The sequence below is a fragment of the Canis lupus genome, chromosome 5, assembly GCF_003254725.2.
Source record: "Canis lupus dingo isolate Sandy chromosome 5, ASM325472v2, whole genome shotgun sequence".
NCBI classification, from domain to species: Eukaryota; Metazoa; Chordata; class Mammalia; order Carnivora; family Canidae; genus Canis; species Canis lupus.
The window spans coordinates 55,493,270-55,520,328 of NC_064247.1; the positions used below are offsets into that span (position 1 = coordinate 55,493,270).

At 52.4% G+C, this 27,059-nt stretch overlaps 1 protein-coding gene across 5 annotated transcripts in view; it reads left to right on the plus strand.

Moving 5' to 3' along the window:
- The window catches only part of GLIS1 (GLIS family zinc finger 1), a 223,730-nt gene that overhangs the window by 141,532 nt on the left and 55,139 nt on the right, over positions 1–27,059 (plus strand). For 3 of the 5 annotated variants that reach the window (XM_049110431.1, XM_049110433.1, XM_049110434.1), the window contains exons 4-5: positions 3,325–4,204; positions 7,187–7,213. In XM_049110431.1, the coding sequence (XP_048966388.1) occupies positions 3,325–4,204; positions 7,187–7,213 (907 nt within the window). The remainder of the gene's footprint in view (positions 1–3,324; positions 4,205–7,186; positions 7,214–27,059) is intronic. The other 2 variants (XM_049110432.1, XM_035716221.2) reach the window with 2 other exon arrangements.

Here is a 27,059-nt window from a genome sequence, read left to right on the forward strand (position 1 = left end):
CTGTCCCTTTCTGGGCCTCGTTTCCTTACCTGTAAGATGAAGGTAGAAACACAGAGTACACAGGTCCCCAGGTGTGCAGGAAGGTGCCCTGGGTGATCTGGGCCCTCCCTGCCTACCCATCACACTGGCCTTTTGGCTTTGAGCCCAGTGAGCCACACTCTTTCACATCGTCATGCCTCAGCCTTCAGTGGCCCCCTCCTACCCTGGTCTCTTATGTTTGCCAGAACTCTGCCCACCCTTCAGCAGAGTTTAAGTGTTCCCATAAGAGCTGGTCCTCAGTCTCCTCCATGAGAAAGGAAGCCTCTGAAGGGCAGGGACCTGGTTTGTGAACCATCTTGTGTCCCCAGCATCACCTGGCACAGAGGGAAAAGCTTGCAGAGTGACCTCTCTGGCCCTCAGCCCAGGCCGCGGCTCCTGAACCTATGGATGCACAGACCCCATGAGATCTAAAGTCAGCGTCCTGTCCCCTTGAGCCTCTGCCGGAGGAACACTGGTTTCCCCAAGTTTAGCAGCTCTCCTCCAGGACCTAAGATGACAGACAGAAGAACATTGGAGTCCTTGACACTCAGAACGTTGAGGCTGCCAGGAAACGTAATAGTCATCATGGTACATCATGTTACTGGGGAGGATGGGGCCCCTGGCAGCGCGGTGTTGTGGGAAAATCCTGGGCTGCTGATTTAGATAGATCAAGGTTCAGATTCCTGCTGTTACGCTGCTTGCCTCTGAGGGCTTGGGCAAGCTGCTTCGGTTTTCCCAAGGATAAAACAGATGGTGGGCTCTCCCCTGAAGAATTTGGTTATGCATTCAGCAGATACCAGGCATTGCTCTGCTGTGGTGAGGCTGCGTGGGTCGGCCCTTGGGAAGGTGCCTGGCCTGCGGGGTGCTCAGCAGTTCTTTGCTCTGTCCAGGGACTCCTGCTCACAGTTTCCAGAGGCGTGATGGGAGGCGCCTGGGGGCCTGGGGCTCAGCGGCAGGCAGGGCAGGAACTGTGCCAGCCTGCTGGGGCAGAGGGAAGGCAAGAGCAAGCAGGGGGCTGCCTCAGCTGGCCTTTGAAGCCAACAGACACCACAGCCTGAGCCACCCTCTCCCCACCTACTGCCATGTGAGGTTTCGTTTGTCGTATTTGGGTAATTCAGTCACGGGTGCTGTAGCTGTTCTCTTCTGCTGGTTGTTTAGCCTGCTGCTGTTTTTAAATGGATTGTTCCCAACAGATGCTTACCTGGCTGCCCATCGCTGTCGGGCTCAGGATGACAACCATGCAAGGAACAGCTATGCTTTTTTTGATTTTTGTTTTAAGTTTCACAAAGTCACCACTTTTATATCAGATCTTTAAACTCTCAGAGCTTTCTGCCAGCAGTGGTGGCTCAGCATCCCCAGGGCCGGGGAAGGAGGATGTGCATTTGCTGTCCACTTTGGAGTCCATGTTCCTCCTTTCACCCAGTGACCACACTCTGGGCAGGAAAGAAAAGTCTTTGCTAGGTGAGGCAGGGAATTGGTCAAGTGTGGCTGAGCAACAGGAGGGACCTTTCCACAAGCCTTTATCCGGGGCAGAGTTCAGGTCTATACAGGAGAAAGGCACACCCCCAGGAGAAGGGGAGCCTGGCTCCTAGTCCAAGCCCTGTTGCTGACTTGCTGCTCCTGACTGTGGGCAAGCCCTCTGCCCTCTGGACTCCTTTCCCATCTGCGGTCATGGGGTTGGAGCTCATGTTCTCTGAGGGCCTCTAGGCTCTGCCTTTCCCCACTCCCACCCCCTCCTGAGTATCAGTGCTAGGGCTGCCACAGCTGCAGGGAGCCAGGGAGAGAGGGAGGGGGGCTGCAGGCCACTTGGAAATGAGGGACAGGTGATGACCCCACAGTCCCTCTGCAAAGAGCTCCAGAACGGTGGCAGTGATATGGCAGTATGAAGGCGGCCATCCCCTTTCCCCTTGTGGCATCCTCCATCCCTCTTGATCCTGGCAGCCAGTCTCTGAAGAAGTGAGGGTTAGTCCTCGCTTCATAGGTGAGGAAACTGAGGCTCAGACAGGCCCAAGGTCACATAAGGTGTCCTGGTCAGGCTTTGGGCACATAAGCAGGCTTCCTGTTCTGCCCAGCCAGTCAAGGGGCTCCTTTGACCCTCAGTCCAGCATCACTTTGCTGGTGGCTGGAGGCTCTGGTGCCTCTGCCTGCACTTCCTCGTCCTGCATCAGGAAGGCCCCTTTCTAGGGACGTGTATACCACACACACGATGAAGATACCACCGCACCCAGCCTTGCGCATCACACCACCACCACTCCCAGGAGGAGGATCGTTCCAGTATTGGGATGAGGAGAGAGGCCTTGCCCCATGTTGTGCATCTGGGAGTGGCTGAGGACAGCCTCAAACCCTGGTCTCCAGCCTACCCCATGCTGCCCTCCCACCTGCTTGCCCAGCAGCCTCTCCCTAGAGTTCCTTTCATGTAGTCACAGTGTCTGGGCTTGAAATTCTGGGACCACCCCACCAGGCTTGTCCTCAGTCATCTCTGGGATGCACCTCCCTCCCCGTTACCATGACATGTGTTTTAGACCCATAACCCACAAATACTCACTGTGTTTGCTTAGGGCAAAACATCACATCGTGAACATTTCTAGAAATTAAGAGAGATTACAAAAATTAAGATCTAAGGGACAAGTGGGCAGAATTTATTTATTTATTATTTTATTTATTTATTTATTTTAAAATTGTCTGCTTATTTATTCACAAGAGACACAGAGAGGCAGAGACATAGGCAGAGGGAGAAGCAGGCTCCCTACAGGGAGCCCAGTGTGGGACTCGATGCTGGAACTCTGGGATCACACCCTGAGCCGAAGGCAGACACTCACCGCTGAGCCACCCAGGGGTCCCTGTAGGCAGAATTTAAAACAAACTGGACCTGGATGTCCCTCCAAATGCCAGCCTCAGCTGTCTTCCTCCAGAACTCACTAGAAGTCATGGGGAAAAGGTCAGGGCAGACCCTAGGGAGGCCTCAGCAACAGGCCAGGATGGCATCCGGGGCGGGGGAAGGCAGGCTGGATTTGGTAACAGAATGAAACGAGGCTCTTTCCTGGCATCCTCTTCAAACCTCTTACCTTCCTCTAACCTCTCCCAGCCCCGTCCTCCTCCTCTCTCCCTTTTTCCCCCATATTCTTCCCTGCTGACCAGACCTCCAGCCTCCAGCTTCTCTCTCCCTCTGCTTCCAGCCCTCAGCCTCCCCCCTGCTCTGAGCTTCCCGTCCCTCAGTCCCGGGTTCCCTGCCGTCCCCTCTGCCACCGGGGCCTCTCCATGGTGGACTGCCACCCTCTCACGGCTGCTCTACTCACTGTCTTCCAGGTCGCCCAGACCTCAGGCCGCGTATGTGAATGGTGGCCTTCCGGCCACACAGCACATCAAGCAGGAGTCCCTGCCTGACTACCGGGCCATGACGGAAGCTCGCCCACCCCTGTCTGCTCACTGCCGGGCCCCGCCAGCCACTGGCCTGCACGCGGACCTGGACCTGCCGGGCCGAGGCCTCACTAACCCCACACCTTCCTGCTACCTTCTGGGCAGCGACCCCGGCTCTGGCCTGGGTCCCCAACCTGAGGCCCACCTCCCTGAGGGCAGCCTAAAGCGCTGCTGCCTCCTGGGCCTGCCCCCCACCTCCTCGGCCTCGTCTTCCCCCTGTGCCTCCGACGTCGCCTCCATCCTCCGTTCTTCCCAGACAGCTCTGGTCACCTGTGTGAATGGACTCCGGAGCCCCCCTCTGCCAGGAGACCTGGGGGGGCCTCCCAAGCGGGCCCGGCCTGGCCCCACCACCACGGAGAGCCACGAGGGCAGTTTGCAGCTTGAAGCCTGCCGGAAGGGGGGCTTCCTGAAGCAGGAGCCTGCGGATGAGTTCTCAGACCTCTTTGGGTCTCACCAGCCAGGCCTGCCACCCCCCTACCCCGTGTCTCAGTTGCCGCCCGGCTCAGGCCTTGGAGGCCTGGGGCTGGGCCTGGCTGGCCGGGGGGGCACTGGCCGGCAAGCATGCCGGTGGGTGGACTGCTGCGCGGCCTATGAGCAGCAGGAGGAGCTGGTACGGCACATCGAGAAGAGCCACATTGACCAGCGCAAGGGCGAGGACTTCACCTGCTTCTGGGCGGGCTGTGTGCGCCGCTATAAGCCCTTCAACGCCCGCTACAAGCTGCTCATCCACATGAGAGTGCACTCGGGTGAGAAGCCCAACAAGTGCATGGTGAGTTCCCACGGCCACCAGGCTGGGCCCCTCCCTGGCCAAGCAGAGCAGTCCCACCTCAGTCCTAGGAATGGCCTCTGTGGGGCTCCTCCCCTGGGGGCTGGCTATGGTCCCCTGCAGTCGAGGACGGAGGGACCAGTGTGGTGGCAGTACCGCTGTCATGGGGAATCTTGGCTCCTCTCCTCACCAGTGGTCTCATCCCCCATTCACATACACATGATCACACACACTTGTTCAGGTGGTGACGACACACGCTCTGCGGTCAGAGCCTGTCCGGCCAGCCTCCTCTGTTACATGCAGATGTTCAGTGTCTCACCCACCAATAGTCATGTGCATTGTGGAACACATGCTTCCCTCCAGCGTGGGGCCTTCCTAAGGCAGCCTTCCAGGGGAGGCTCTTTGAGCCTTGGAGCAGCCCACAGGCTTGGCTTTCTCCAAGGAGCACTGTGACCTCACAGGCATCCAGCTTTAGAGATGTGGGTCCCTTGGACAGGTTTTAGCGTAAGGCCAGGGTTAACCTATAAGGCCCTGGGGAGCACTGGTGGTGCTGTGGCTGGGGTTGAACCTCAGGTTTCCGGGAAAACACACACACATACACACACACACACACACATTCACACACACACACTGTGAGCCCCTGTCCTTCTGACTGGTCATTCCTGTGTTGTGCTGTCATGGTGGTGGAACTCCCTATCAGAGCCTTTGTTCCTGATATCCTCAGCCGAGCTGCCGTGCCAACCTCCAAGGCCCAGCTACCTTACCAGGAGAGGCACCTGCCTGGGAATGGAAGGGCGGGAGGAGCCGCCCAGTCTTCCAGGGCCCAGCTCCGTCTTTCCAGCCACTGGGGCATTGGTGAGGCAGGGGAGGAAGCAGTGTGTCTGGTCTACAAGGCCAGTGTTATAGGCAAGGTCGAGCTTTCCCAGACTGGCATGTGGTCACCGATGCTGGACCCCACTTCATGAAGTGTTTGGTTTGGGAAGGGGTGCACCTCTGTCTTGCTCAAAGCCCAGGGCAGTACTTGGAGGGGCCACAGTGGAGGCAGGAAGCTTCGGGGAGCGGCAGCATGAACTCCACCCTCCTGGGACCAGGTGCCTGTGGGGCCCCTCTGCCAGTGGAGCTGTGGTCTGGGCATGCAACTGGACCAGCTTATTCAGCTCCAGGGGCCTGGGTCGTGAGGAGGAGGAGGTCACTTTATAGACAAAAGTGAGGGACAATGCATAGCCTCTGCAAAAGGACAGGAAGAGGGAGCCTGTGGGCAGAGGCTGGACTGCGCAGGCTGAGAATTCAACTGCATCGTGTGTCCTGGGATTGAGGACATGCTGGAAAGAGCTGGTGGCTGGGCCAGTCCTGGGGATGCCCCTCTTCGTCTGAGGTGTTATGACACGTGGCTTGCTGAAAGGCATGCCCCTGCCTAGAGGAGGTGACCGGCTGACCACAGGAATGTGAAGGGGCCCATCTCCCTCTGAGGCCCTGGAGCTCACAGCTGCGAAGCAGAGACCTTAATGTCTCCTCTCTTGTGGGGGGTCATCCCAGTGTCCATGGGGGCCTGGTGTGGAGGCCCACACCCTGGCCCAGTGTGGTCAGTGGTGCCTGTGTTGGACCGCAGGGACCTGGGGGATAATCTGGCCTTCCCTGCCCGTTTCCTGGGGAACAGAGCCCTAGTGAGCGGGTTGGAGAGGCCCAGCTTATGCAGTGTGGTCTAGCAATCTCTCTCTATGGTTCTTTCTCTCCCAGTCCTGCCAGGATCTCACTTGATTCAGTGGACTCCTCAGAACACTGGCTTCTACCCAGCTCATGCCTGGCTCTGGGGTCCCAGACCTGGACTTTCCAAGGTCTTTGTCTGCAGGCACCCATGGTCAGCGAGGGGTGGGAGATGGGTGTGGACAGGTTCTGGATGGAGTTTGCATAGGCCCAGGGATGGGTGGCCTAGAAGGCCTTCCTGGAGGAGGTGACATTCCAGCTATGTCTATACTCATCTGTGGTTGCATTTAATCTTTACAAAAGTCCTATAAAACCAAGGTTTTATAGATGAAGAAACAAGGGTTCAATGGAGTCCAGCTGACCTTCTGCTTGCTACCAAGAGAACATTTTATTTTGCCTCCTTAGGGGCTCAGGCTTATGGCGATACTACTGACAAACAGCTTCTCAGTGTTGACTATGTGTGGGAGCCATTCTTTTTTGGGGGGAGGGGAGGGGCAGAGGGACAATCTTAAGCAGGCTCTATGCTTGGCACAGAGTTGGATGCAGGGCTTGATCTCATCACCCTGAGATCATGACCTGAGCCAAAACCAAGAGTTGGATGCTTAGCCAACTGAGTCCCCCAGACCTCCCAGAGCCATTGTTAGCAATAACTCGGTGTGGTCCTCATAACAACTCTATCAGGCAGATACTTTTAACTCCCATTTTACAGATGAGGAAACTGAGGCTCAGACTGCATAATGTACCCCAGGTCACACAGCGAGTTGGGGCAAACGATAATAACGACAGTATGGAGGCTAATAATCATAATAGTAACAACAGAAGTAACTTGCCCAAGGTTGCACAACTAGAAACCATTAGAGTGAAATCTGAACCCACATCTTTCTGAAACGTGATGCCTTTGTTTGTATAGATTGTCCCATCACACCCCTCCTTCTCTGGGGTCCTGGGCCCAGCCCTGCTGGGTGCCATCATCTGGGGAGGCAGCAGAGACCTCCTCTGGGCCCCTCCTCGCCAGCCAGGGGAGCGCACCTCCTTTCTGCAACGCTGGCGCACTAGGTGACCTGGGGGAAGGGCAGGCCCCAGCCGGCACCCAAATAAATAAAATCTCCCTTCCCTGTAAAATTATTAATTTCTCATGACAGGCCTCTGCTACCATGTGCTGTAATAGACAAAGGAATTTTGGACTCGGATCCTCTGGAGAACAGGAAATAGATGAGACACTTTGATTGAAGAGTAAATGGCCCACTAAAATAGCAGTTAATCCTTTTATTATCTTTCCAGCAGCCGTGCGCACAGCTCTTTCATGAGGTAAGCCTTCCCCGCCCCGTCCGACTGAACACTCCGGGCCCTGCAGCTGGTTTCTATTTAGCCTGCGGAGCCTCCGCTCACGCACCAGGCAGCCCTAGGCGCGGCGAGGAGCCTGCTGCCCTCCGCCCGGGTCACCCGTGCTCAGGTGGGCGCGGGATCGGGTCTCGGCTGTGGGGCCCCGGGCTAGACCCGCCGTCCGGCCACCCCCCCTGCCCTTGCCGCGGCCCGTCCACGCCATCCAGAGGAAGCTCCCTAATCTCTGTGCAATATCCTGTTATGTTTCTTATGTTGTCCGGGTTGTCTTAGCCTTATTAAATTTGGGGTTTCATCTGCATTAGGGTAGCGAGGATCCGTCCAAGCCAAATACTGCCGCGACGCCTCCAAGACGTTAACTTTGGAAAGATTAGTTTCTTGCTTTCTTAGGTTGGCTCTCCTAGACAGTTGGGATTCTGATTGTCTGAGACTGCAGAAATTAGCAGGCTGTGTAGTGTGCATTTCTGAACATCAAGAAAGAGCAGCAGGATGAGGAAGGAAAACCTTTCATAACCTTGGGTTTTATAAAGTAACTGTGATAATGACAACAGTCCTTGCTTTTGTGGAGAGCTTTCCCGAAGCTGTGAGTGTGGTGCGGAAGGTGTGTGTAAACAAGTGAAAAGCCAGGGTCTGGCGTCATGCAGACCCATGTCCCCACCTGGGCCTGCCACGTAGCAGCTATGTGACCTCAGGCAGGTGGCTTGGCCATTCCGAACCATAGCACTCGACTGTAAAATGGGATAATAACAGTACTTGCCTTTTAGGACTGTTGTTGTTAGGATTTAAAGAGATGACATAGGGTGGTGCTTAGTTCTCTTGTCCCCCATCACGCTCTATCACATCGACCATCATGACAAGATCATTTACGGCTATCTTACAGATGAGGAAACCCAAAAGAGCCAGTTAGTAGCAGAGCCTGAACTTGAGGTCCAATTCGGACAGCCTTTGCTGTCGGTGAGGTGGGCAGGCTGGGCTGTCACCCATGCCAGAGGCCTTGTCAGGTGTCTGCCAGCAATGAGGAACACCTGCTCTTGTACCACATGGTATCTGCTTAGGGTGACTGGAGCTAGAAGGGAGGAGGCTCTGGTCCCTGCCCTCACAGGCCTAGGAGCCTCGAGGCTGGGCTTACATCCTGCCTGGGTGCCTCTGGTAGCTCTGTCTACACTGACCACTGGTCCCCATCCCTTATGCCCCTCTCCACTATTTGCCAGTCTGTTCCCGGTGCCATTAAGGAAATACATCCCCACTGAAAGTTGAGCATTATTGATTGGCTGCAATCAGCCAGCTGTCTGGGCCTTCTGGGAGGGCCATGCCCACCTCCCAGGGTCCCTGGGCATCTGCTCTTCCCCCACCCCACGTCCTGAGACTAGCCCCGTGGGCTGGCTGGGTTTCTGGGCCAGCAGACACCCCTGACTCATGTCAATATCTCCAACTCATTCTTTGATGTGTGAACAGGTGGGGCTGCCTGTCCATCTTGGTCATGTGCAGAGAAGAACCAGGGAAGGCAGACCCTGAGAGGATAGTGAGGGGCCCAGGATCCTGCCACAAATGGGACAGCTTTAGTGGACAGATTCCTGAAAGGGGAAGGTCACCAAAAAATGTTGGGAAAGGTCAGACTGTGGGAAAGTGACCTCAGAGGAGAGGAGAGTCCGCCCCAGAAATGCCTGCCTCACTTGAAGGACAGGTGTCCCTGTGTGCTAGGCCTCATGCTGGGGGCTGGGGCTCCTGAGACAAAGATGAGGTGATACGAGACTTCTGGCACCATGGGAAGGACACCAGCTACCCTTGACTCTCAGCCGTCATTACCGGCTGAGGGAGGGAAGGGAGCCAGGAGCTGAGGATTCAAGGCCCTGCCGCGTTACCTTGTCTAAGTCGGTCAGGGAGGCTAGAACATCATTGGGCATTTTTCAGCTTCTATCAAGGCTTTCACACACACATTCCTCAGAGTGGAAGAAGAATTCCTGGGGGACTGGAATCATTATCCCCATTTTACAGTTGGGGAAAGGGTGGCCCCGTTCACGCCCAAGGTCAGGTCTCCAGTGCATCATCATAGGGTCAGATTTGAACCCAGGTCTCAGGCCGACTCCAGAGATTATGTGCCAGCCATGACCCTAGGCCATCTCCCAGGCAGAGAACCATCAGTCTGCTTATAAATATCAAGAAAATACCCAGATTTGAAACTCATTTCAGCCAGCTGTCACCAGGTACCTCATATGTGTCAGGCCCTGGTGGGCCATGGGGTCACAGAAGGGAATGGAGGAGCCCTGGTTAAGCAGAGAAATGGATAGACGTTTGTATTTAACTGTTTTCCTGCGGTAGTCCTCTGTCACCTTAAGAGCCTGTTGCACGTCCCCTGCCCTGCTGATAGGGTGAGACCTTTGTACTGTCTTGGAGAAGAGGGCATTTGTGGGATGAGGAGTGAGACATTTCACCTTCTTCAAAAGAAATAAGCCACCTGAAGATAAGCTTCCTTTCTGGAGGCTGGGGTTGGTTTCCAGTGAGATAAAAAGCTACAAAATGGAGCATGGCTTAAAGTCCTTGCCCTTGAAACTCCTGTTATAAATGAGCACAGAGAGGTCAAGTTGATCCAACAAGCCTAGGTGCCCAGTCCACCCACTTTGGAAATGGGGCCTGAGCCTTACCTCCTTGTTCTAAGGTGGGAAGTGTCTCGATAGGGAAACTTTTCCAGGCAAAGTCAGCTTTTAAGTTGGCCATGCAGATATGCCCTTTTTAGCCACCCCTTCTGGGGTCCCTCCTAGGATCGTGTCAGTTCTCGCATCTATGTACCATCAGATGGAGAAACCAAGGCCCAGAAAGGATGTTTCCATGGCCAAGCATCACCCAGTCCTGGGAGGCCTGCTATATTTCTCCCAGCCCTGAGGCTTCTTCTGCTCCCAAACTCCTAGAGAGTCTGCACATTCCAGCTCCTTTTCACTCATTGTGGCCTTGGCTTTTGCTGGTCCCTCTGTCTAGAATGCCTTTCCCAGCCCAGCAAACTCCTAATCATTATTCCACAGCCTAAACCAGAGGTTGTCCCCTTCTCCAGTCCCCCTCCCTGCCTCTGGCTCTCCCCACATGTGTTACCCCATGTATAACAGTGTTTCCTGGTGTCGCCAAGTGTCTTGGGGACCACATGCCCTCTGATGTCTGGCCCAGCTTTGGAGGCAGAGAAGCTAAGCCTGCTCTCTGGTGTGGAGACTCTGCCCTAGTGCCGACCTGGTCTTCTCATTATAAGGCTACATGAGTTTCCTGCAGAATCACCAAATTGGCAGGGCCCTAAAGCTGGGCATGTACACCCTTTAATGTGATGCTTAAAGTTTTTCTGCAGGAAAACCTGAACTTGAAACTTGGCTTTGCTCCATGATTGTGTGTGAGTAACTTGACTTCTGTAGGGCTCCGTGTTCTTACCTGTGAAGCAAGTATGGGAACAGGATAGTTGGGAGGCTTCCGTGAGATGCCATATTTGAGGTGCTTACGCGATGCTTGGCACATCGTAAATCGCCAGCAAATGACCCTAGTTTGGACAGTTTGCACTAGGAAAAGAGAAAAGGTAGAATCTGAAATGGATAGTAGCCACGCAGTCGGGAACATCCTCCAAAGGAGCCAAAAGGGCTGATGTAAGTCACAGGTTAGTCATGGACCGGCCCTGTGGCTGTGGCCGGGTCACCGTGCTGTGCTGAGCCTGCGTTTCCTGAGCTGTGAAATGGGAGAAGTCTAGCACTCTGTTCAGTGGGCGTCCAACAGATACCGGTACCTGTCTCCCTCCTGAGTGCAAGGCTCCCCCGTCACGGAGCTTGGCTCAAACTGGGAAGCCTTCCTCGCTCCTTTGGTTTTTAAGAATCAAAGTCAGGGGGCTTCCTAAGTAGGAACTTCCTGGAAGCTCTGGCCTTGGTTAGATCTAAGCCCTGTATGGGGGAAAAAGTAAGGCCCTGGATGGAAGTGATTTGTCTGGGGGGGAAGGTGAGGGGACCTGGACACCGATGGGGTGGGGTGCATTCCAGCTCTGCTGCTTGCTAGCTCTGCCACCTTGCACAAGTCACTTCACTGCCCAGTGTCTGTTGCTGAACCTGTAAAGTGACTGCGGGAACACCGACCCCAGAAGAGTCTCTGTGAGGGGCGGCAGGGCCACGCCTTATATGGACACAGAGTGCCCTGCACACGGGAGCATGTTGACTTCTGACTCTCAGTCCAGTGCTCCTGCTCGCAGCCAGACCTCAGAGGACACAGCCACCCTCAGGCACACTCCTGCCATCAGGCACCTACGTGTGAGCCACACACTCCCCCAACACAGTTCCCAGCCTACAGCGCTCCTGGCTCCTCCCTCCCTGCTCCGCAGCCCCCTTACTCACTGCCACCGCTGCCCCCCAACCCCATCCTCCCATCCCCTACCTCATCTCCATCCCTGCCCACCCCCTTCGGTCTTATTTAAATTCTGACTCAGGAATCCATGAGCCAAGCTGGACGCCTAACCAGCCTTGAGACCTCAAACAAGTCACGTGGCCTCTGGGAGCCTCAGTTTCCTGTGTGTGTAAAAGGGAGACAGTTGTGAGATTAAATGAGATCATGCATGTGGAGCGCTTACCTCATGCCTGGCAAATACTTGGCGCTTGAAAACAGGAGCCCTTGTGTTGATTTTTTGGGTTTCTTTTTCTTTCTTTCTTTTTTTTTGAGTCATCAAACCCAAGGTCTAACATTCTAGGAGCACCAAACTTGAGGGTACAGGAGGACGCTGGCCAAATTTTGTGAACTCAGCACTGCTTTATGGAATATGAAAAAAATTAAGGATAAAAAAACATGACCGTCTGAATTGAATTTAAAATAATAAAAGGGAAGAAAAAAAGCTTTTTAATTTAATGTAAATGGAATTGAAATGATTCTCTTATTAGAATGAGAATGTCAGATAAAATCAACAGTGACTCTAAGAAAGTGTCCAGACCATGTTTTCTGAGAGGAACATTCTGGAAGCAGTAAGCTTCATGATTAAGCATGAATAGGCTCTGTCTTTGCTGGACAACCAATGGGTGAGCTGAGCTCAGCTGTGCAGTAGGACCTCAGCATCCTGTCCTCATCTGTTTGGTGGGCGATGGTCACGCAACTCCTCTGGCCTCAGTCACCTTGGACACTCCCAAGACCCAGGATGCCTTCAGGAGTCCTTACCTGTGCTCCTCCTGCAGGAGAGAGCCTGGTGCTCATCAGTGTTGTCTCTCTCCTCACACCAATCTTTCAATAGCTTTGTTGGCACCCACACTGTGCCAGGTGTGATGCTAGAAGCAAGGGGTACAATGTCAAAGGAGGAATGGTCTGGTGGCAAAGGAATTAAGACAGAGGGGGAGAAGCTTCCCCCGGGATGTCACGAGAGCTGGGCTTTGAAGGGTGAGTAGGAACTTTCCAGTTGAAGATCATGAGGGAAACCTTTTCAGGGAAAGAGAACAAAGCACAGAAACGTTTTGAAATGTGACGTCTTCACCCTTGTGGAAGTGTAGGTTATCATCTGGCGCTTGGAGTGTGTTACCTCCCTGGGGCTGGGAGCAGAAGTGGTAGTTGGAATTGGACCTTGAAGGGCCTCCATGTTCAGTATAAGGAGCTTGGTCTGTACCCTGAGGGAAGTGGAGGGAGTAGTGGAAGGGTTCTGAGCGGGAGAGTGACCCAGTAAGTGTTAGTGTGGAGAGCGTGGGCATGTGTGGTATGTGGCCGTCAGAGGGGGAGTGACAGCAGGCAGAGGAGGACACAGAAGCTCAGGAAGGAACCTTCAATCCCCAGGTCCACCAGGGCCTCCCAGATCGGCTCTGTCGCCCAGCCAGCATGACTTGGCTATCAGCCAGGGCCTGGGCACCCCGGGCTAGGCCAGCTCAGCCCAGCAAAAGCCCTACCTACTGGGGTACTGTGTCCTTGAGCTTGGGTAACTGAGCATCCAGCACATTTACCAGTGGGAAACAGGAAAGGCATTTCCCATAATGTGGCTCTGTAAAGTTTGCACAACTGTTCTTTGTTTTCTGTCCATCCCCACAATAAATCTTCCTCCACTGCCAGGGCCGGGGCCTCCGTGGTCTGTAAGTGATTAGGGCACTGACTGGTGCTGCGCTGCCTCCTCATGATGCGTTCTTCTGACATGGGCACTAAGAAAATGGGAGCCCGTCACTGGGATGCTGTGGCTTTGCAAGTGGAGATTTCCAAATAGCTAGGAGGTGGCCGCCTGAAGGCAAGCACCCCACGCCTGCCCTCCACATGCCCTAAGCCCCCTGGCCAAGTGTGCCGTATGGGGCATAAGCTGGGGAGGGCAGGAGTACACCGTAGTTCTGGGATGTGCATTTCTTGCAGATGGGACTGTGGGACTGGGGTCTCCATGGAACTGCATTTCTGGGGACAACACCTGGACGTCTCTGCTGGCCTGGAGCAAGGCAGGCATCCGGTCAGTGTCTGTTCACCTGATGAACCATCCACAGCCTGTTTTACCGGAACTGAATAGCATAGGATTTTAGGAGTCAAAAGTAACATTTGCACCTTCCTCGAGCCTGGGCAGGGCCCTGGGATGCAGAGTTTTGACGGGCAGGTCCTATGCTGAAGGCATGCGCAAGGCAGGGGCAGGATCCCTGCTTTGTAGTGAGGTCCCTGAAATCCGGGGCTGCTGCTGCCTGGCCAGGAGTCTGGGACTCCACCTCATCTCCTTGGCTCCCTGCTCCATGATCTTCCCATTGCACATGGTTGCCTTCGTAGCTCCATTTATCCGTGAGTCTCTGCTTCCCAGAATCTGTTGAACCCAAGTTTTAAGAGTCATTGTGACCTATGAGGTCATTTCTGACCAGGTTTAGTTGCCAGTGACTACGATAGCAATTGGAAGAAAGAGAGTTGGCTCTGGAAAGAAGAATGAGTCTGCTGCACCTCAGATACTTCCTCAAGCTCTTCCTCCCATCCCTGTCCCTACTACGTGCTCCCATTCCTTCTCCCCAGACCTCCAGGATGACAGGAGGTGGCTCATTGAGGCCATAAATCCAAATGCCTGTTTGTAGTTTTGCCATTTGCCTGCGTGGAAACAGCCCCTTAGAGAGGATTTGGCTCGTTGAAGATCCCAGAGCAAAGGAAGGAAGGCCCAGCTCTTTGGGCTCCCAGCCCAGTGCCCTTCCCACTCTACAGAGGCACTAGCTATTGAGGACCTACTATGTGCTAGGCCCCATGTTGCAGGCTGGTATGCATTGTCTCCATCTCTACCATCACTGTTTCCCATATCCTAAAAGAACACAGGTCTGTGTGGTGTTTGCACTGAGGAGGAACCTTCCAGGAGATCTCTGCTGCAGCAGCACTCTTTGATAGGTGGGGACCTGATGACCCTACAGGTCACTGCATGGGGAGTGGCTTGTGGCTTGTGCAGCCCATGTGTGTCAGCATCACCTTCCCTCCCTATAGGGTCTGGTCCAGGAAGCACAGCCCAGCAGGCTCTGGGGAGACTCTGGCAGTAGGCTTCAAACCTCACATGTCTGCATGCATTGGAAAAGCATAGTGATTGATTGCTGCAGGTGTTGGGCCCTGAGAAGCCTGGCTTGTATGGAAGCCTACAGACACTTCCCCTGCTGCCCCTGCCCCTTACTTTCTTCATATTCTGACAGAGCCACCTGGCCTTGGGATCTCAGTTTCTTCATCTGTGTGATGAGGACTTTGCTTAGTTCAAAGCCCTTAGGACTCAGGACCCTGATTTGGTCAGGATGGGTAGAGACAGGGTGACCCTGGGGTTCAGAGCTCAGTTCCCTCCCCAGCTCTGCACTCAAACTGCCTTGTGGCTCTGGGAATGTCCCCAGACCCCTTTGGGTTCTCAGATTCCTCATCTATAAAATGGAAGGTCTGGACTCCAGGATTTATTTATTTATTTATTTATTTATTTATTTATTTATTTATTTTTATTTATTCATTCATTCATTCATTCATTCATGGAGTGGGGGCAGAGACAACAGGCAGAGGGAGAAGCAGGCTCCATGCAGGGAGCCTGACATGGGACTCGAACCTGGGTCTCCAAGATCACGCCCTGGAGGGAGGCGGCACCAAATCACTGAGCCACCCGGCTGCCTGACTACAGGATTTCTAAGATCCTTTGAACCCAAGACTTTCAGAGCCCTGTCTTTATCTTTCTGCATTCCTGGCAGGGCCCCAAGGAGGAGGAAGAAGACAGAGGACAAGGAGGCAGGTGTACCCCTTCTCCACACCCACCCCCCCCAGGAGCCTTCTGGTCTCAGCTCCTTGCACACTTCTCTCTTGCTCCACTCCAGCCACCTGGCTCTTGGTCGTTCCTCCAGTGTAGTCCATTCCCACCTCAGGCTCTTTGTCTGGCTCTTCCCCTCTGCCTCAGACACTCCTGTCCCGTCCCAGCCCCCTCTGCATGCATGTGGGTCTCTGCTCCTGCATGCAGCTGCCACAGCCGGGTTCTGTCTTTCTGACCGTGGGCCCAGAGATGGAGCGAGAGAACAATTCTGTATTAACTGATGACAAAAATGCATTACAGCCATGAAGGCAACAAGGGAACTGATTAAACTATCCCCAAGCAGCTCTCTTTAAGAGAGCGAGAAAGGAAGGAATGTGGCATTTGTTAGGAAGGCATTCTCCTCTAGATGCCAGATTCAGCTCTTTGTGTTTTCTCAGTGACTTTTTGATGTTGCCATGACCGCCCCATTTTATGGATGAGCCGACTGAGCCCCAAGGAGCGAAGTGTTGGGCCTTCTCCCACTGCTCCAGGACACCCCGTGTATCCACATGATTTTCTGTAATTGAGTGCAAACTGATTACTCCTTTTTTTCCTTGAGCTCACCCCAGAGGACACCTGACAAGAAAACTGAATTAGTTACTGTGTCTCCTCAGAAGTAGTCGCAGGGGATATGGGCTTTTCATGGGTTTGGAGCTGATCTTTCCAGTTAACCTGGATGCTGGGTGGTGGGGAGGGGTTGCTGTATCAGGAGTCAGCACCATGAGCCCAGTTCTCATGTCCCCCTTTCAGGTCTTCCATGTGCAGGAAAATAGCCGACCTCACAGCTTAGGGGAGACTTGTAGGCATCAGAGGGTGGGAGGGTTTTGAGGGCAGCTGCCTGGTGCTCCAGCACTGAGAAGGGGTGAAGAAACCAGATCATGATGGAAGGGCTCTGTGGCTCACAATGGCAAACACTAGAGTGGAAGAGAATGTGGGGAGGTCCTATAGCCAGTAAGAGTTGGCATTGAGAGTTGAATCCAAGTAAGCCTGCAGGTGTAGCCACTCCTTAGGAAGACCTAGACCCTGCCCTTGAGGCTCCTAGAATCCACGTTCCATGTCCAAGGTCTTGCCTGGACCCTTATTTGCCATGACCTTGGCTGGGCATGTTATTTCTGCATTCTGGTCTCAGTTTCCTTATCAGTTTGGTGGGAATGATAATCCTGCCTTATCTGGGTGGAATTGTGTCTGGCTCTTCACCCCATGTCACCCTCATAACAACTCCATGCCTTTGGAAACATTGTCCCATCTTCACAGTGAGGACCTTGGGGCTGGACAGGCTGGGTGGCCAGCAGAGGGTCACACAGCAGGCCCACTGTCATACCCAGGGACACACAGGGGGTCAGCAACCATGCCCAGGGCCACACAGTGGGTCTGCTCTCTTGCCCAGGGTTGCACAGTAGGTCAGCAGCCGTGCCCAGACTCATATAGAAGGTCAGGGGCCATATCCAGGGACACACGGTGGGTCTGTAGCCATGCCCAGGGTCTCACAGTGGGTCTGCTCTCATGCCCAGGGTCGCACAGCAGGTCTGTGTCCATGCCCAGGGTCGCACAGTGGATCTGTTCTCATGCTCAGGGTCGCACAGCAGGTCCACGGCCACACCCAGGGCAAGCTACTCCCCTCCCTTACCACACTTCTCCTTTGAGCCCTGTCAGCTCCTGTGCCCAGGGATGACGCTGTTTCTCAGGCCAGCTCTGCTGCTGCTGCCCCACAGGAGTCTAGCCCAAGGGCTGGGGGCAGACGAGGTGTGGTCCTGAGGCCTGAGGAACAGAGGGTCTGCCGCCTGCAGTCAACACCTCTGTCAGGAAGTTCTCGGCTCATGCCTTCAAAGCACCAGCCTTTAATTGTCTCCACATTGTGAACCCAGGAAGGTTTGTCCTGACAACTGGTTGGTGAAATCAGCCAGGAGATCCCCCTTCCCACAGCCTTTCAAGAGCTGTCTGAGGTGGTTACCGGAGGGTATAAATTAGATTCACCTGGCAAGGCCCCACTTCCTCCTGGAATATTCCTGAAAACGCTCCCATTGGATCCTGTCAGAGAAGCAGGGATTAGGCCTGGGCCCCCAGGAAGCTGGGCAAGTGAGAAGTAGGCGCTCAGCATACTCACTGGTGAGGTGGTGAAGGGAACCGGGCCTCCTCATGGCATTCGCCGACCCTAGCACTTCTGGCTTCGTCTTCTTCCTCCATAAAAACACTAAAAATTACATTTTATGATGGCATTGGCATAAAGACACATTCACATTATGTATTAAAACGTTTTCTTTGACCTAGAAGTTCCTTTTTTTCTTCCGACTTTAAATTAAAACATTTTCATGAGTCCCTGAAAGTACCGTGGACTCGAGCCACTGTGCTGACATGCCTTGTGGGTAAGTCAGCCCAAAGCCAATCTGCAGAGGCTGGAAGTGTTTGAAGTACGATTCATGCCCTCGCCTCACCCTTCTCGTTCTCTGGGCTTCAGTTCCATCCTGTGAAGAGGGTTAGGTAGAGAAAACACCAGAAAATCCTGTTGTGATGTCTACTCTGTTCCTTCCTGTACTACTCCATTTTTTTCCTGATTGAATTCTTGGTTTCCATTAAGGATTCCTGGACATTCACAACAAAAAATCTATATGTAGCTGAACTGACACAGATGAGAGAAAATGGCATAAACAACTGAAAAACCTAAGCTCATTTAGTTATCGTGATTGAACCCTGTATTTTCTTGGAGCTTCCTAGAAGCCAAGGCAAAGAAGGCAACTTGTTGAATTGTGGAATTCTGGCTCTCTGGGAAAGGAAGACCACGAAGCTTGTGCATTTGGAGCCCGTTTTGTCTGGATCTCAGATCCCTGTGAGGCCGTGGTGAGAGTCCCCTGAGCTGAAGGCTGGAGGAAGGCGGTTGAATTGGTTGATGATAATACAGAATTACTGAACGAAATAACCCTGATTTTCACCACTGATTTTGCTGTGTTCTTTGAAAAGAGCGAAGGGCAAGTAGATACTGGCAGTGAAGGAACTTACTTGTGTTCTCTAGGCTGTGTTGTGCTTTTAGGCTGTCCGTGTCCATTTCACAGATGGAGAAACCAAGGCTCGGAGAAGCTAAGTACCCGACCCTGATCATCCAGTGGGACCGGACTTCTCTGGCAAGTGGCCTTTCTCTGCAGACTTCACACTTCGGTTCATGCCTTGGGCGGATTCAGTCCCATCTTCAGGGAACTTGTAGCCTAGTGCACTCGATGGATGCTAAAAAGAAGAGGGCAAGGCTGTGTGCTCTGAGGGAGCTCAGGGGGAGCTCAGGGACTGCTGAGGGCCTAAGGGAGGGGGTCAGAATAGCATCATGGAGGAGGGGAGACAGGGCATCCCAGGAGGCACCAGTAGCATATGGGCCAGGAGGTGAAACAGTGACCCCTTGGTCAGAGCTGTGGCAGAGCAGAGAGAAGAAGCTGCCTGCCAGGTTTCCTACATATGAGCAGAAGAAACCAGCCCTAGCCTTACCCCTTTGTCCCTCCATCTCTCCCCTGCTCCCTAGAATGTACCAGAAGGCCCCTGTGACTACAGAGGGTCTCTCTGTCTAAGGAAAGAGGAACAGATTTTGAGGACAGGTGGGATCTTTGTTTTCCCAGAGGCCGGGAAGCAGGGAGCCTCCACCTGCTTCCCTAAGAGACGACAGACAGTCCAAACACCACTGTGCTCTTGCTCGAGGGCCAAAGCTGTAGCAGGACATCCCATAGGACAGGCTTGGCCCTGGTCTCCCTCAGCCTGACACAGTGTTGCTTCCTCTTTGTGGTGCATCTGTTAGCAAAGAAATGATCGGATCTGAAAGATACCCAGGAGAGACATGGGACAGAAGAGGTGGAGAGGTCTGTAAATGAGGGATTAGTGCTCCACCCTGGCCTGGATTCATTGAGTGGACTCTGGCATAACCTTGGCAGCCCAGAGGAGGAGAGTATGAGCTGGTTTGGGGTATGCAGGGTCGGGCGGTGCCGCCAGAGGACCGCTGGGTGGGGGATATGCAAGGAGAGAGGGTGTCATCAGCCTGAAGGTAGACCTGGTCAGTGACATGGGAGAGAAAGCCTTTATAGGACGGGGGAGAGGCTAGGGCCGAGGGGGAGAGGCAAGGAGTTTGGGTGACCAGGTAGGGCAGAGTGGTGGGTGAAGAGTCAAGTAATGAATTTGGTTTCCAAAGAAAGAACCTTGGACTTGGAATTTGAGTAAGACGGGCTGGAGGAGAGCAAGAAAGTTTTGGAGAGGCTGAGAGGGACGGTGGAGGGAAACTGCCTGCACGGTGGGCTAGGTGACTTGGGTGGAGGAGGGCGTGGTTCAGGGCGTGTGTGTGCATGCGCGTGTGTGTACGTGTGTGTCGTGGTCATTTGCCCTCTCTCCTTCTAAATTCATGCCTGCAAAGCTGTTTTGTGGATTTGCTCCGAGAGTGGGATTATACAGGGCAATGGCCCAGAAGCTGGGGAAGACAGTGAGAGGCATCCGAGCTGGGCAGGGAGGGAAGTGAGGGCCAGAGAGGCCCAGTGGGTGGGAAGCCAGGGCAGACAGGAGGACAGTGGGTGAACTAGCTGGAAAGAAAGGTAGCTGTGGCCACCGTGCTTGGGCATTTTATATGTGTCATCTTGAACTGGGAGACGTGTTACTAGCTCTCTTTTGTGGATGAGGAAACTGAGGCACAGCAAAGTTAGGTAGCTTACCTGTGGTCACACAGTTAGTGCTGAAGCTAAGTCTGTCCCTGCAGTCTGACCTCCTACTTGGATGTGCGAATCTACAGCCGGAACCCAAAGTGTGTGTGTTGGGGGGTGGGTTTGAGGTGAGCAGAGGAGGGAGGATTGGGGGCAGAAGACCAGTGTAGGAGATCACCAAGATGAGGCTGGCCCTGGGCAAGGGAGCAAGCCTGAACTGGCGATGAGGGACTTTGCTGAGTGTGGAATAGGAGGTGCCCAGGAAGCACTTCTCCAGGAGCCTGGGAGAAAGAGGGGTGGGCTTCCAGAAGGTGGGAAACGAATACCGAGCATCTGAAATGAAGAGGCAGAGAAAACTGGGGTCTCCCCACTGAGAGCGCTTAGTGGCATCATGGGGGGAGCAGCGAGAGAAGTGTAGGGTGATGGTAATTTGGGTCATCCTTGCCTTGTGGACTGGCTGGATCAGAGTAGAGGATGGCTTGGGCGCCTCACTCATCTACCCCCTGTTGACCAGGCTTGCCCATTACCCAGGAAGAGGTAGACTGGAGGGCCAGGTACCCCTTCGTTGTGCAGGGGTCAAGGAGGGCCCTTGCACAGTCCTCTGTGCATCAGCTCCTGCACCATCCACCATCCCAGGGCCCCAGACTGGTACACAGCCCAGCTCAGAGCAACTTCCTTGTGTGACCGTTCACTGCCATGGATCTGCTCTGTGTGGAGTGTTGGCCACACAGCAAGGAGTCCTGCCCTGGAGATGCTCATGATCCAGAGAGGGGACAAACAGGGGCCCAAGTTACAAGACTCCCCCCCCCCATGATGAATCCCCTGGAGGAAAATAAATGGGAACCCAGAGAAGAGGATTTAATCCAGGGTAGAGAAGCTCCTGGAAGGAAGCTAGGTAACACTTATCCAGATGCGGGACACCTGAGTGGCTCAGTGGTTGAGCAGCTGCCTCTGGCTCAGATTGTGATCCTGGGGTCCGAGGATCGAGTCCCACATCCGGCTCCTCACAGGGAGCCTGCTTCTCCCTCTGCCTGTGTCTCTGCCTCTCTCTGTGTCTCTCATGAATAAATAAATAAAATCTTTAAAAAGTTACCCAGAAGCAAAAGGATGGGAAGGGTGTCCCAAGGAGAGGGAACAACGTAGGAAAGGTCTGGAGACAAGAGCTGTGTGTGAGTCGAAGCATGGAGTGGTGGGGAGGTGAGCAGGGCCGTGGTGGAGACCTGGTGGGTCACATGGAGGAGCCTGGCTTCGCCTACAGGGCTGCAGAGACCACAGAGTGGGTTGAAGCAGGAGAGACGTAAAGTTGTGTGAACACGTGTGTATGTTGCCTCATGGGAGCCAACACGCATCCCGTCATGCCGGAGCACCAACTGAAATCTCTGCCCCACTCTTTTTAATTACAGGTAATTACTTGATTCTAGAGGCTTTTCCAAGAAAGTCGTGTCTTTGGTTATAGTTTCTCAGGGTTTAATAAGCCCTTTTCTCCAGATTTTTAGGCTGCTAGACAATACTGTGCTGGCAAGCCGTTTTCCAGCTTGGCCCAAGAACCCTCAGTGCCGAGCCAGGGTGTCCAGTGAGGACCCCTAGCAAGATATCAGGGCCTGACAGGGCCACCGGCTCTGCACTTGAAGTGATTGTACCGTTTGCTGAGAGGGTCCCCCCCCAGGAGCCCAAGCTTTGGGTCAGCTGGGCCTCCCCACAACTGGGAGCCTGTGGTCAAACCCTGGCCGAACTCAGTGCTTCTCCCTTTGGCCATATTCAATATGTCTAGATCCCATGGCCAGGTGAGGATCACCGTGGCCCTCAGTAACAGTACGGCTGGAACCATGGATAGGGCTTGGATGCGTGGGCAGTGTGGGGCTGCTTTCTTTATTAGAGACCCCAGACATCAGGACCCCAGCAGCCTCCCCAGTCAGATAAGGAGTGGGGAGCCACTGCCCCAAAACTAATCTCCAGAGACTGGCTATGCTGTGTGACATTGGGAAAGGTTTTTTTTTTTTTTTTTTTTTTTACCTTTCTGAAGCTCCTGTTTCCTCCTCTGTAAAATGGTGCTTGAGGGGGTGTCCAGAAGCAGACCCTGAGAGAGGTGGCTGTGTGTACACGTTGTCTCCCAGGGGAGACAGAGTGTGTGTGTGTGGGGGCGGGGTCTGCCCTATGTGGCAGTGTAGTGATACCTGTCTGTCAGGGTGAAGAGGGGTTCGTTCATTCATTGAGCAGGCATTTACTGAGTCCTTGGAAAACACTCAACGGTGTGTGACATGCTGGAGACAATGTGGTGAATGGGACCTAAGAGAAAGCCTAGATGGGGAAGTGGCTGGAAAAGCTGAGCAAAGGCCCAGAGACATCTGGAGAAAGGGAGGCTCAGAGCTGTGCTTGACCAGGGCCTTGGAGAGGGTGACCTTCAAGGGAGTCTGAGCAGAACCACAGGAGTGGAGGTCAGCAGTGCAGACGGTCTGGAGGTAGGCTCACCCTGTCCTGGATCACAGTGTCCTGCTGTCTGGAGCACCTGTAGCCAGGTGGCAGGGCCGGTGGGGTCAGCTTGCCCAGGCTGACTGATCTGTAACAATTGCTGCTCTAATTGTCATTGTCTTGTCATTTGTGCAGCAGCTTGCATGGCAGGGGATAGAGCAGAAGCTATTGCCTAGAATCCCTGTTTCTGCCATTTTTGAAAAGCGCCTCACATACCAGACTTGCAGAGCGGCCAGAGGGAAACCTGTGGTCTCTGGCATGAGCCTGAGCTGCCCCCAGGGGGTGTGTTCAGGGTCTATCAAGTCCATCTCTAGGAAAGCATGGAGCCCTCATCCCCTAAGGAGCTCTGACCTGGCTGGCTGGATTCCAGAGTTCCCATGTGCCTCTGAGGGCCTGCATTTATATGTGTTTGCCTGTCTCTGGGTGCTTATCACCATGTCTGTAACTATATGTATTTGTAGGATGTGTGTGTGTGTGTGTGTGTGTGTGTATACGTACCTGCACACACACGTTTGTGCCTGCACATTACTATCTGTGGGCACATTTGTAGGTTGACTGTGTCTCCAGGGGCCAGGGTATCATGTATGTTCCTGTGAGTGAACTGGTTTATGACTGTGACTGTATAAGGGGTGTGTATCTGTGGTTTTCCTGGCCAGAGTGGCCAGGGGGGTACCAGGGGCAGGCTGGATTCAGGCCCCAGGGAGTGGGCACAATGAGGGGAGAAGCTTCTCCTCCCCACTCTCTTTCCCCTATTCTCAAAACTCAGAAGTGGAAACCATCAGGAAGCAAGTTCCGCCCAGTACCAGGAACGACTTTCTAACAGGCAGGACCTTCCCTGGTGGACGGAAAGGATGAGGTTCTCATCCAAACTGTGGGCACAGCAGCTGGCCTGCCACTTGGCAATTTCATTCAGCAAACATTCCCTGAAACAACTTATTCTATACTAGCTCTTGCTCTGGGCCCTGAGAACAGTAATAGTAGTAGTACTACTACTACTACTAACAGTAAAAGAGGTAGAGCCCTTATTGTGCAAGGCAGTGTTCTAAGCTTGCTAATGCACTTCAGCCAGGTGCTATTTACAAATGGGAGACAGAAGCCCAACTACTGGAGCAGCCTGCCTGAGGTCCACACAACAAGCAGAGGCACAGCGAGGAGTGGAACCTCTAAGCCTGAGTCAAGAGGACTCGAACTGCCAGCCCCCCTCCCCTGCTCCAGGCGATGGTGCCACCCAGGGCTTGGAGGAGGCTCATTTCTGTCCCCAGAGCTCATGTGCATCCAAGAGGTGCCCGGGCCATCCTGCCTGTTCCCTGCCAGCTGTCCTCTGAGGGCTCTTAGCACTGGGGCCAGGTTATTCATCACCAAGGCCCAGAGGCCTCTGCAGCGCGGTGCCAGCCGAGGATTTTAATCCACCAGGAATGTGAAGGGCCCCTGACTGCATGGGGGCTGTTGGCCATGGTGCTCCCTCATGCAGTTGCTCCTCTGACAAGGCCTGGAAACAGCACTGTGCTGCAGCCCTTAGGGGCCCAGGGGCATGAGGCAGAGAGGGCAGCATAGAAGGAGTGTTGCATTGGGAGGTGCAGGTGGCCTGGGCCCCTGCCCTGACACTATGTTTATCATTATTAATAGCAATACAGGTTTCCATCACTATTAGAAAGTAGGCTGTTCCTATGAAAACTTTTGTAAACCAAAATGCAGATCTTTCAGAAATGCCAGGTGGCATCACATGAACTTTCAGAAAGCGGGGGATACTTGACAATAAAAATAGCAAACGCTTACTTACACTTAGTACATGGCAGATACCAAGCCAAGGTAGGATTGGCTCCCAACACCCCAGAAGGGAGGTGTCCCTGTCCCTGTTCTACAGATGAAACGGAAGCTTGGGAAATAGAAGAGAATTGCCAAGGGCGCACTCTAGGAGGTAGAAGTACCAGACTTTAAACCCACATTGATTAGCCCCAGAGTCCTTACTCATGTTTACATTTTTAAAAATTACATCATATTTGATACAGTCAAAAGAATACATGCAAATATGTGTACATAATAAAGCGTAGCAAAATGAACATCCATGAATTTCTGGAACCACTGTTCTTTTTCTGCTTAGCATTCTCTGCTTTTCCTAACATCGTTTCATCACACGTATATATCCATAAACAATGTGTTGTTTAGTTTTGCTTGGTTTAAAACTTTATAAAAATAGTATTGTGCTGTATGTGGTCTCTGCAGTTGTTTCACATAATATTATGTTTTTAAGATTTTATCCTTCTTATTGTATGTAGCTGTAATTCATTCATTTTTACTACTGTCTGATACTACATGGTTACATGGTGTGAATAATCCAAACTTTAGTCCTTCTCTTATTGATGGACGTTTGGGTTGTTTCAGTTTTCTGCCACTTTGCGATGCTGCTGTGAACATTCTATTCATTTTCATGTGTCTCTGCCTTTCTCTGTGTCTCTCATGAATAAATAAATAAAATCTTAAATAAAAAAAAAAGCTGAAGAGCACCTGGATGGCTCAGTCAGTTAAGTGTCTGCCTTCAGCTCAGGTCATGATCTCAGGGTCCTGGGATTGAGCCCCATGTCGGGCTCCCTGCTTAGCAAGGAGTCTGCTTCCCCTTCTCCCTCTGATCCTCTCACCCTGCTTGTGTGAATGCTCTCTCTTTCTCTCTAAGAAATAAATATATTCATAGGTTACTTTCGGTTCTTGTTGCTGATACTAATTAGATCTCTTTTTAAATTACCTCTTTTGTGTCTGGCGAATAGAAATACACAATGGCTTTTGCATATTTATCTCATATCTGGCCATCTTAAATTCTTTTATTATTTTGATTAACTTTTTTCAATTTTATTTATTTATTCATGAGATACACAGAAAGAGAGGCAGAGACATGGGCGAAAGGAGAATCAGGCCTGATGTGGAATTCGATCCCAGGACCCCGGGATCACAACCTGAGCCAAAGGCAGATACTCAACCACTGAGCCATCCAGGTTTCCCTATTTCAGTTATGTTTTAGTGTAGATTTTTTTGGTAATTCTATACAGACTTTTATATATGGAAGTAATAGTGATTATATTTCTTTCTTCTCAGTTTTTTTTTTGTGTGTATGTTTTTTTATTGGAGTTCGATTTGCCAACATGTAGCATAACACCCAGTGCTCATCCCGTCAAGTGCCCCCCTCAGTGCCCATCACCCAGTCACCCCAACCTCCTGCCCACGTCCCTTTCCACTACCCTTTGTTTCCCAAAGTTAGGTGTCTTTCATGTTCTGTCTCCCTCACTGATATTTCCCACTCATTTTCTCTCCTTTCCCCTTTATTCCCTTTCACTATTTTTTATATTCCCCAAATGAGACCCTTTAATGTCTGTCCTTCTCCAATTGACTTCCTTCACTCAGCATAATACCCTCCAGTTCTATCCACATCGAAGCAAACGGTGGGTATTTGTTGTTTCTAATGGCTGAGTAATATTCCATTGTATACATAACCACATCTTCTTTATCCATTCATCTTTCGATGGACACCGAGGCTCCTTCCACAGTTTGGCTATTGTGGACATTGCTGCTATAAACATTGGGTACAGCTGTCCTGCCGTTTCACTGCATCTGTATCTTTGGGGTAAATCCCCAGCAGTGCAATTGCTGGTCATAGGGCAGTTCTATTTTTAACTCTTTGAGGAACCTCCACACAGTTTTCGAGAGTGGCTGCACCAGTTCACATTCCCACCAACAGTGCAAGAGGGTTCCCCTTTCTCCACATCCTCTCCAACATTTGTGGTTTCCTGTCTTGTTAATTTTCCCCATTCTCACTGGTGTGAGGTGGTATCTCATTGTGGTTTTGATTTGTATTTCCCTGATGGCAAGTGATGCAGAGCATTTTCTCATGTGCTTATTGGCCATGTCTGTGTCTTCCTCTGAAATTTCTGAGCGAGGGGCATCACAGTGCCGGATTTCAGATTGTACTACAAAGCTGTGATCATCAAGACAGTGTGGTACTGGCACAAAAACAGACAGATCAGTGGAACAGAATAGAGAATCCAGAAATGGGCCCTCTACTCTATGGTCAACTAATATTTGACAAGGCAGGAAAGACTATCCACTGGAAAAAGGACAGTCTCTTCAATAAATGGTGCTGGGAGAATTGGACAGCCACGTACAGAAGAATGAAACTAGACCGTTGTCTTACACCATACACATAAATAAACTCAAAATGATGAAAGATCTAAATGTGAGACAAGAATCCATCAAAATCCTAGAGGAGAACACAGGCAACACCCTTTTTGAACTTGGCCACAGCAACTTCTTGCAAGATACATCTATGAAGGCAAGGGAGACAAAAGCAAAAATGAATTATTGGGACTTAACCAAGATAAAAAGCTTCTGCACAGCAAAAGAAACAGTCAACAAAACTAAAATACAACCTACAGAATGGAAGAAGATATTTGCAAATGACGTATCAGATAAA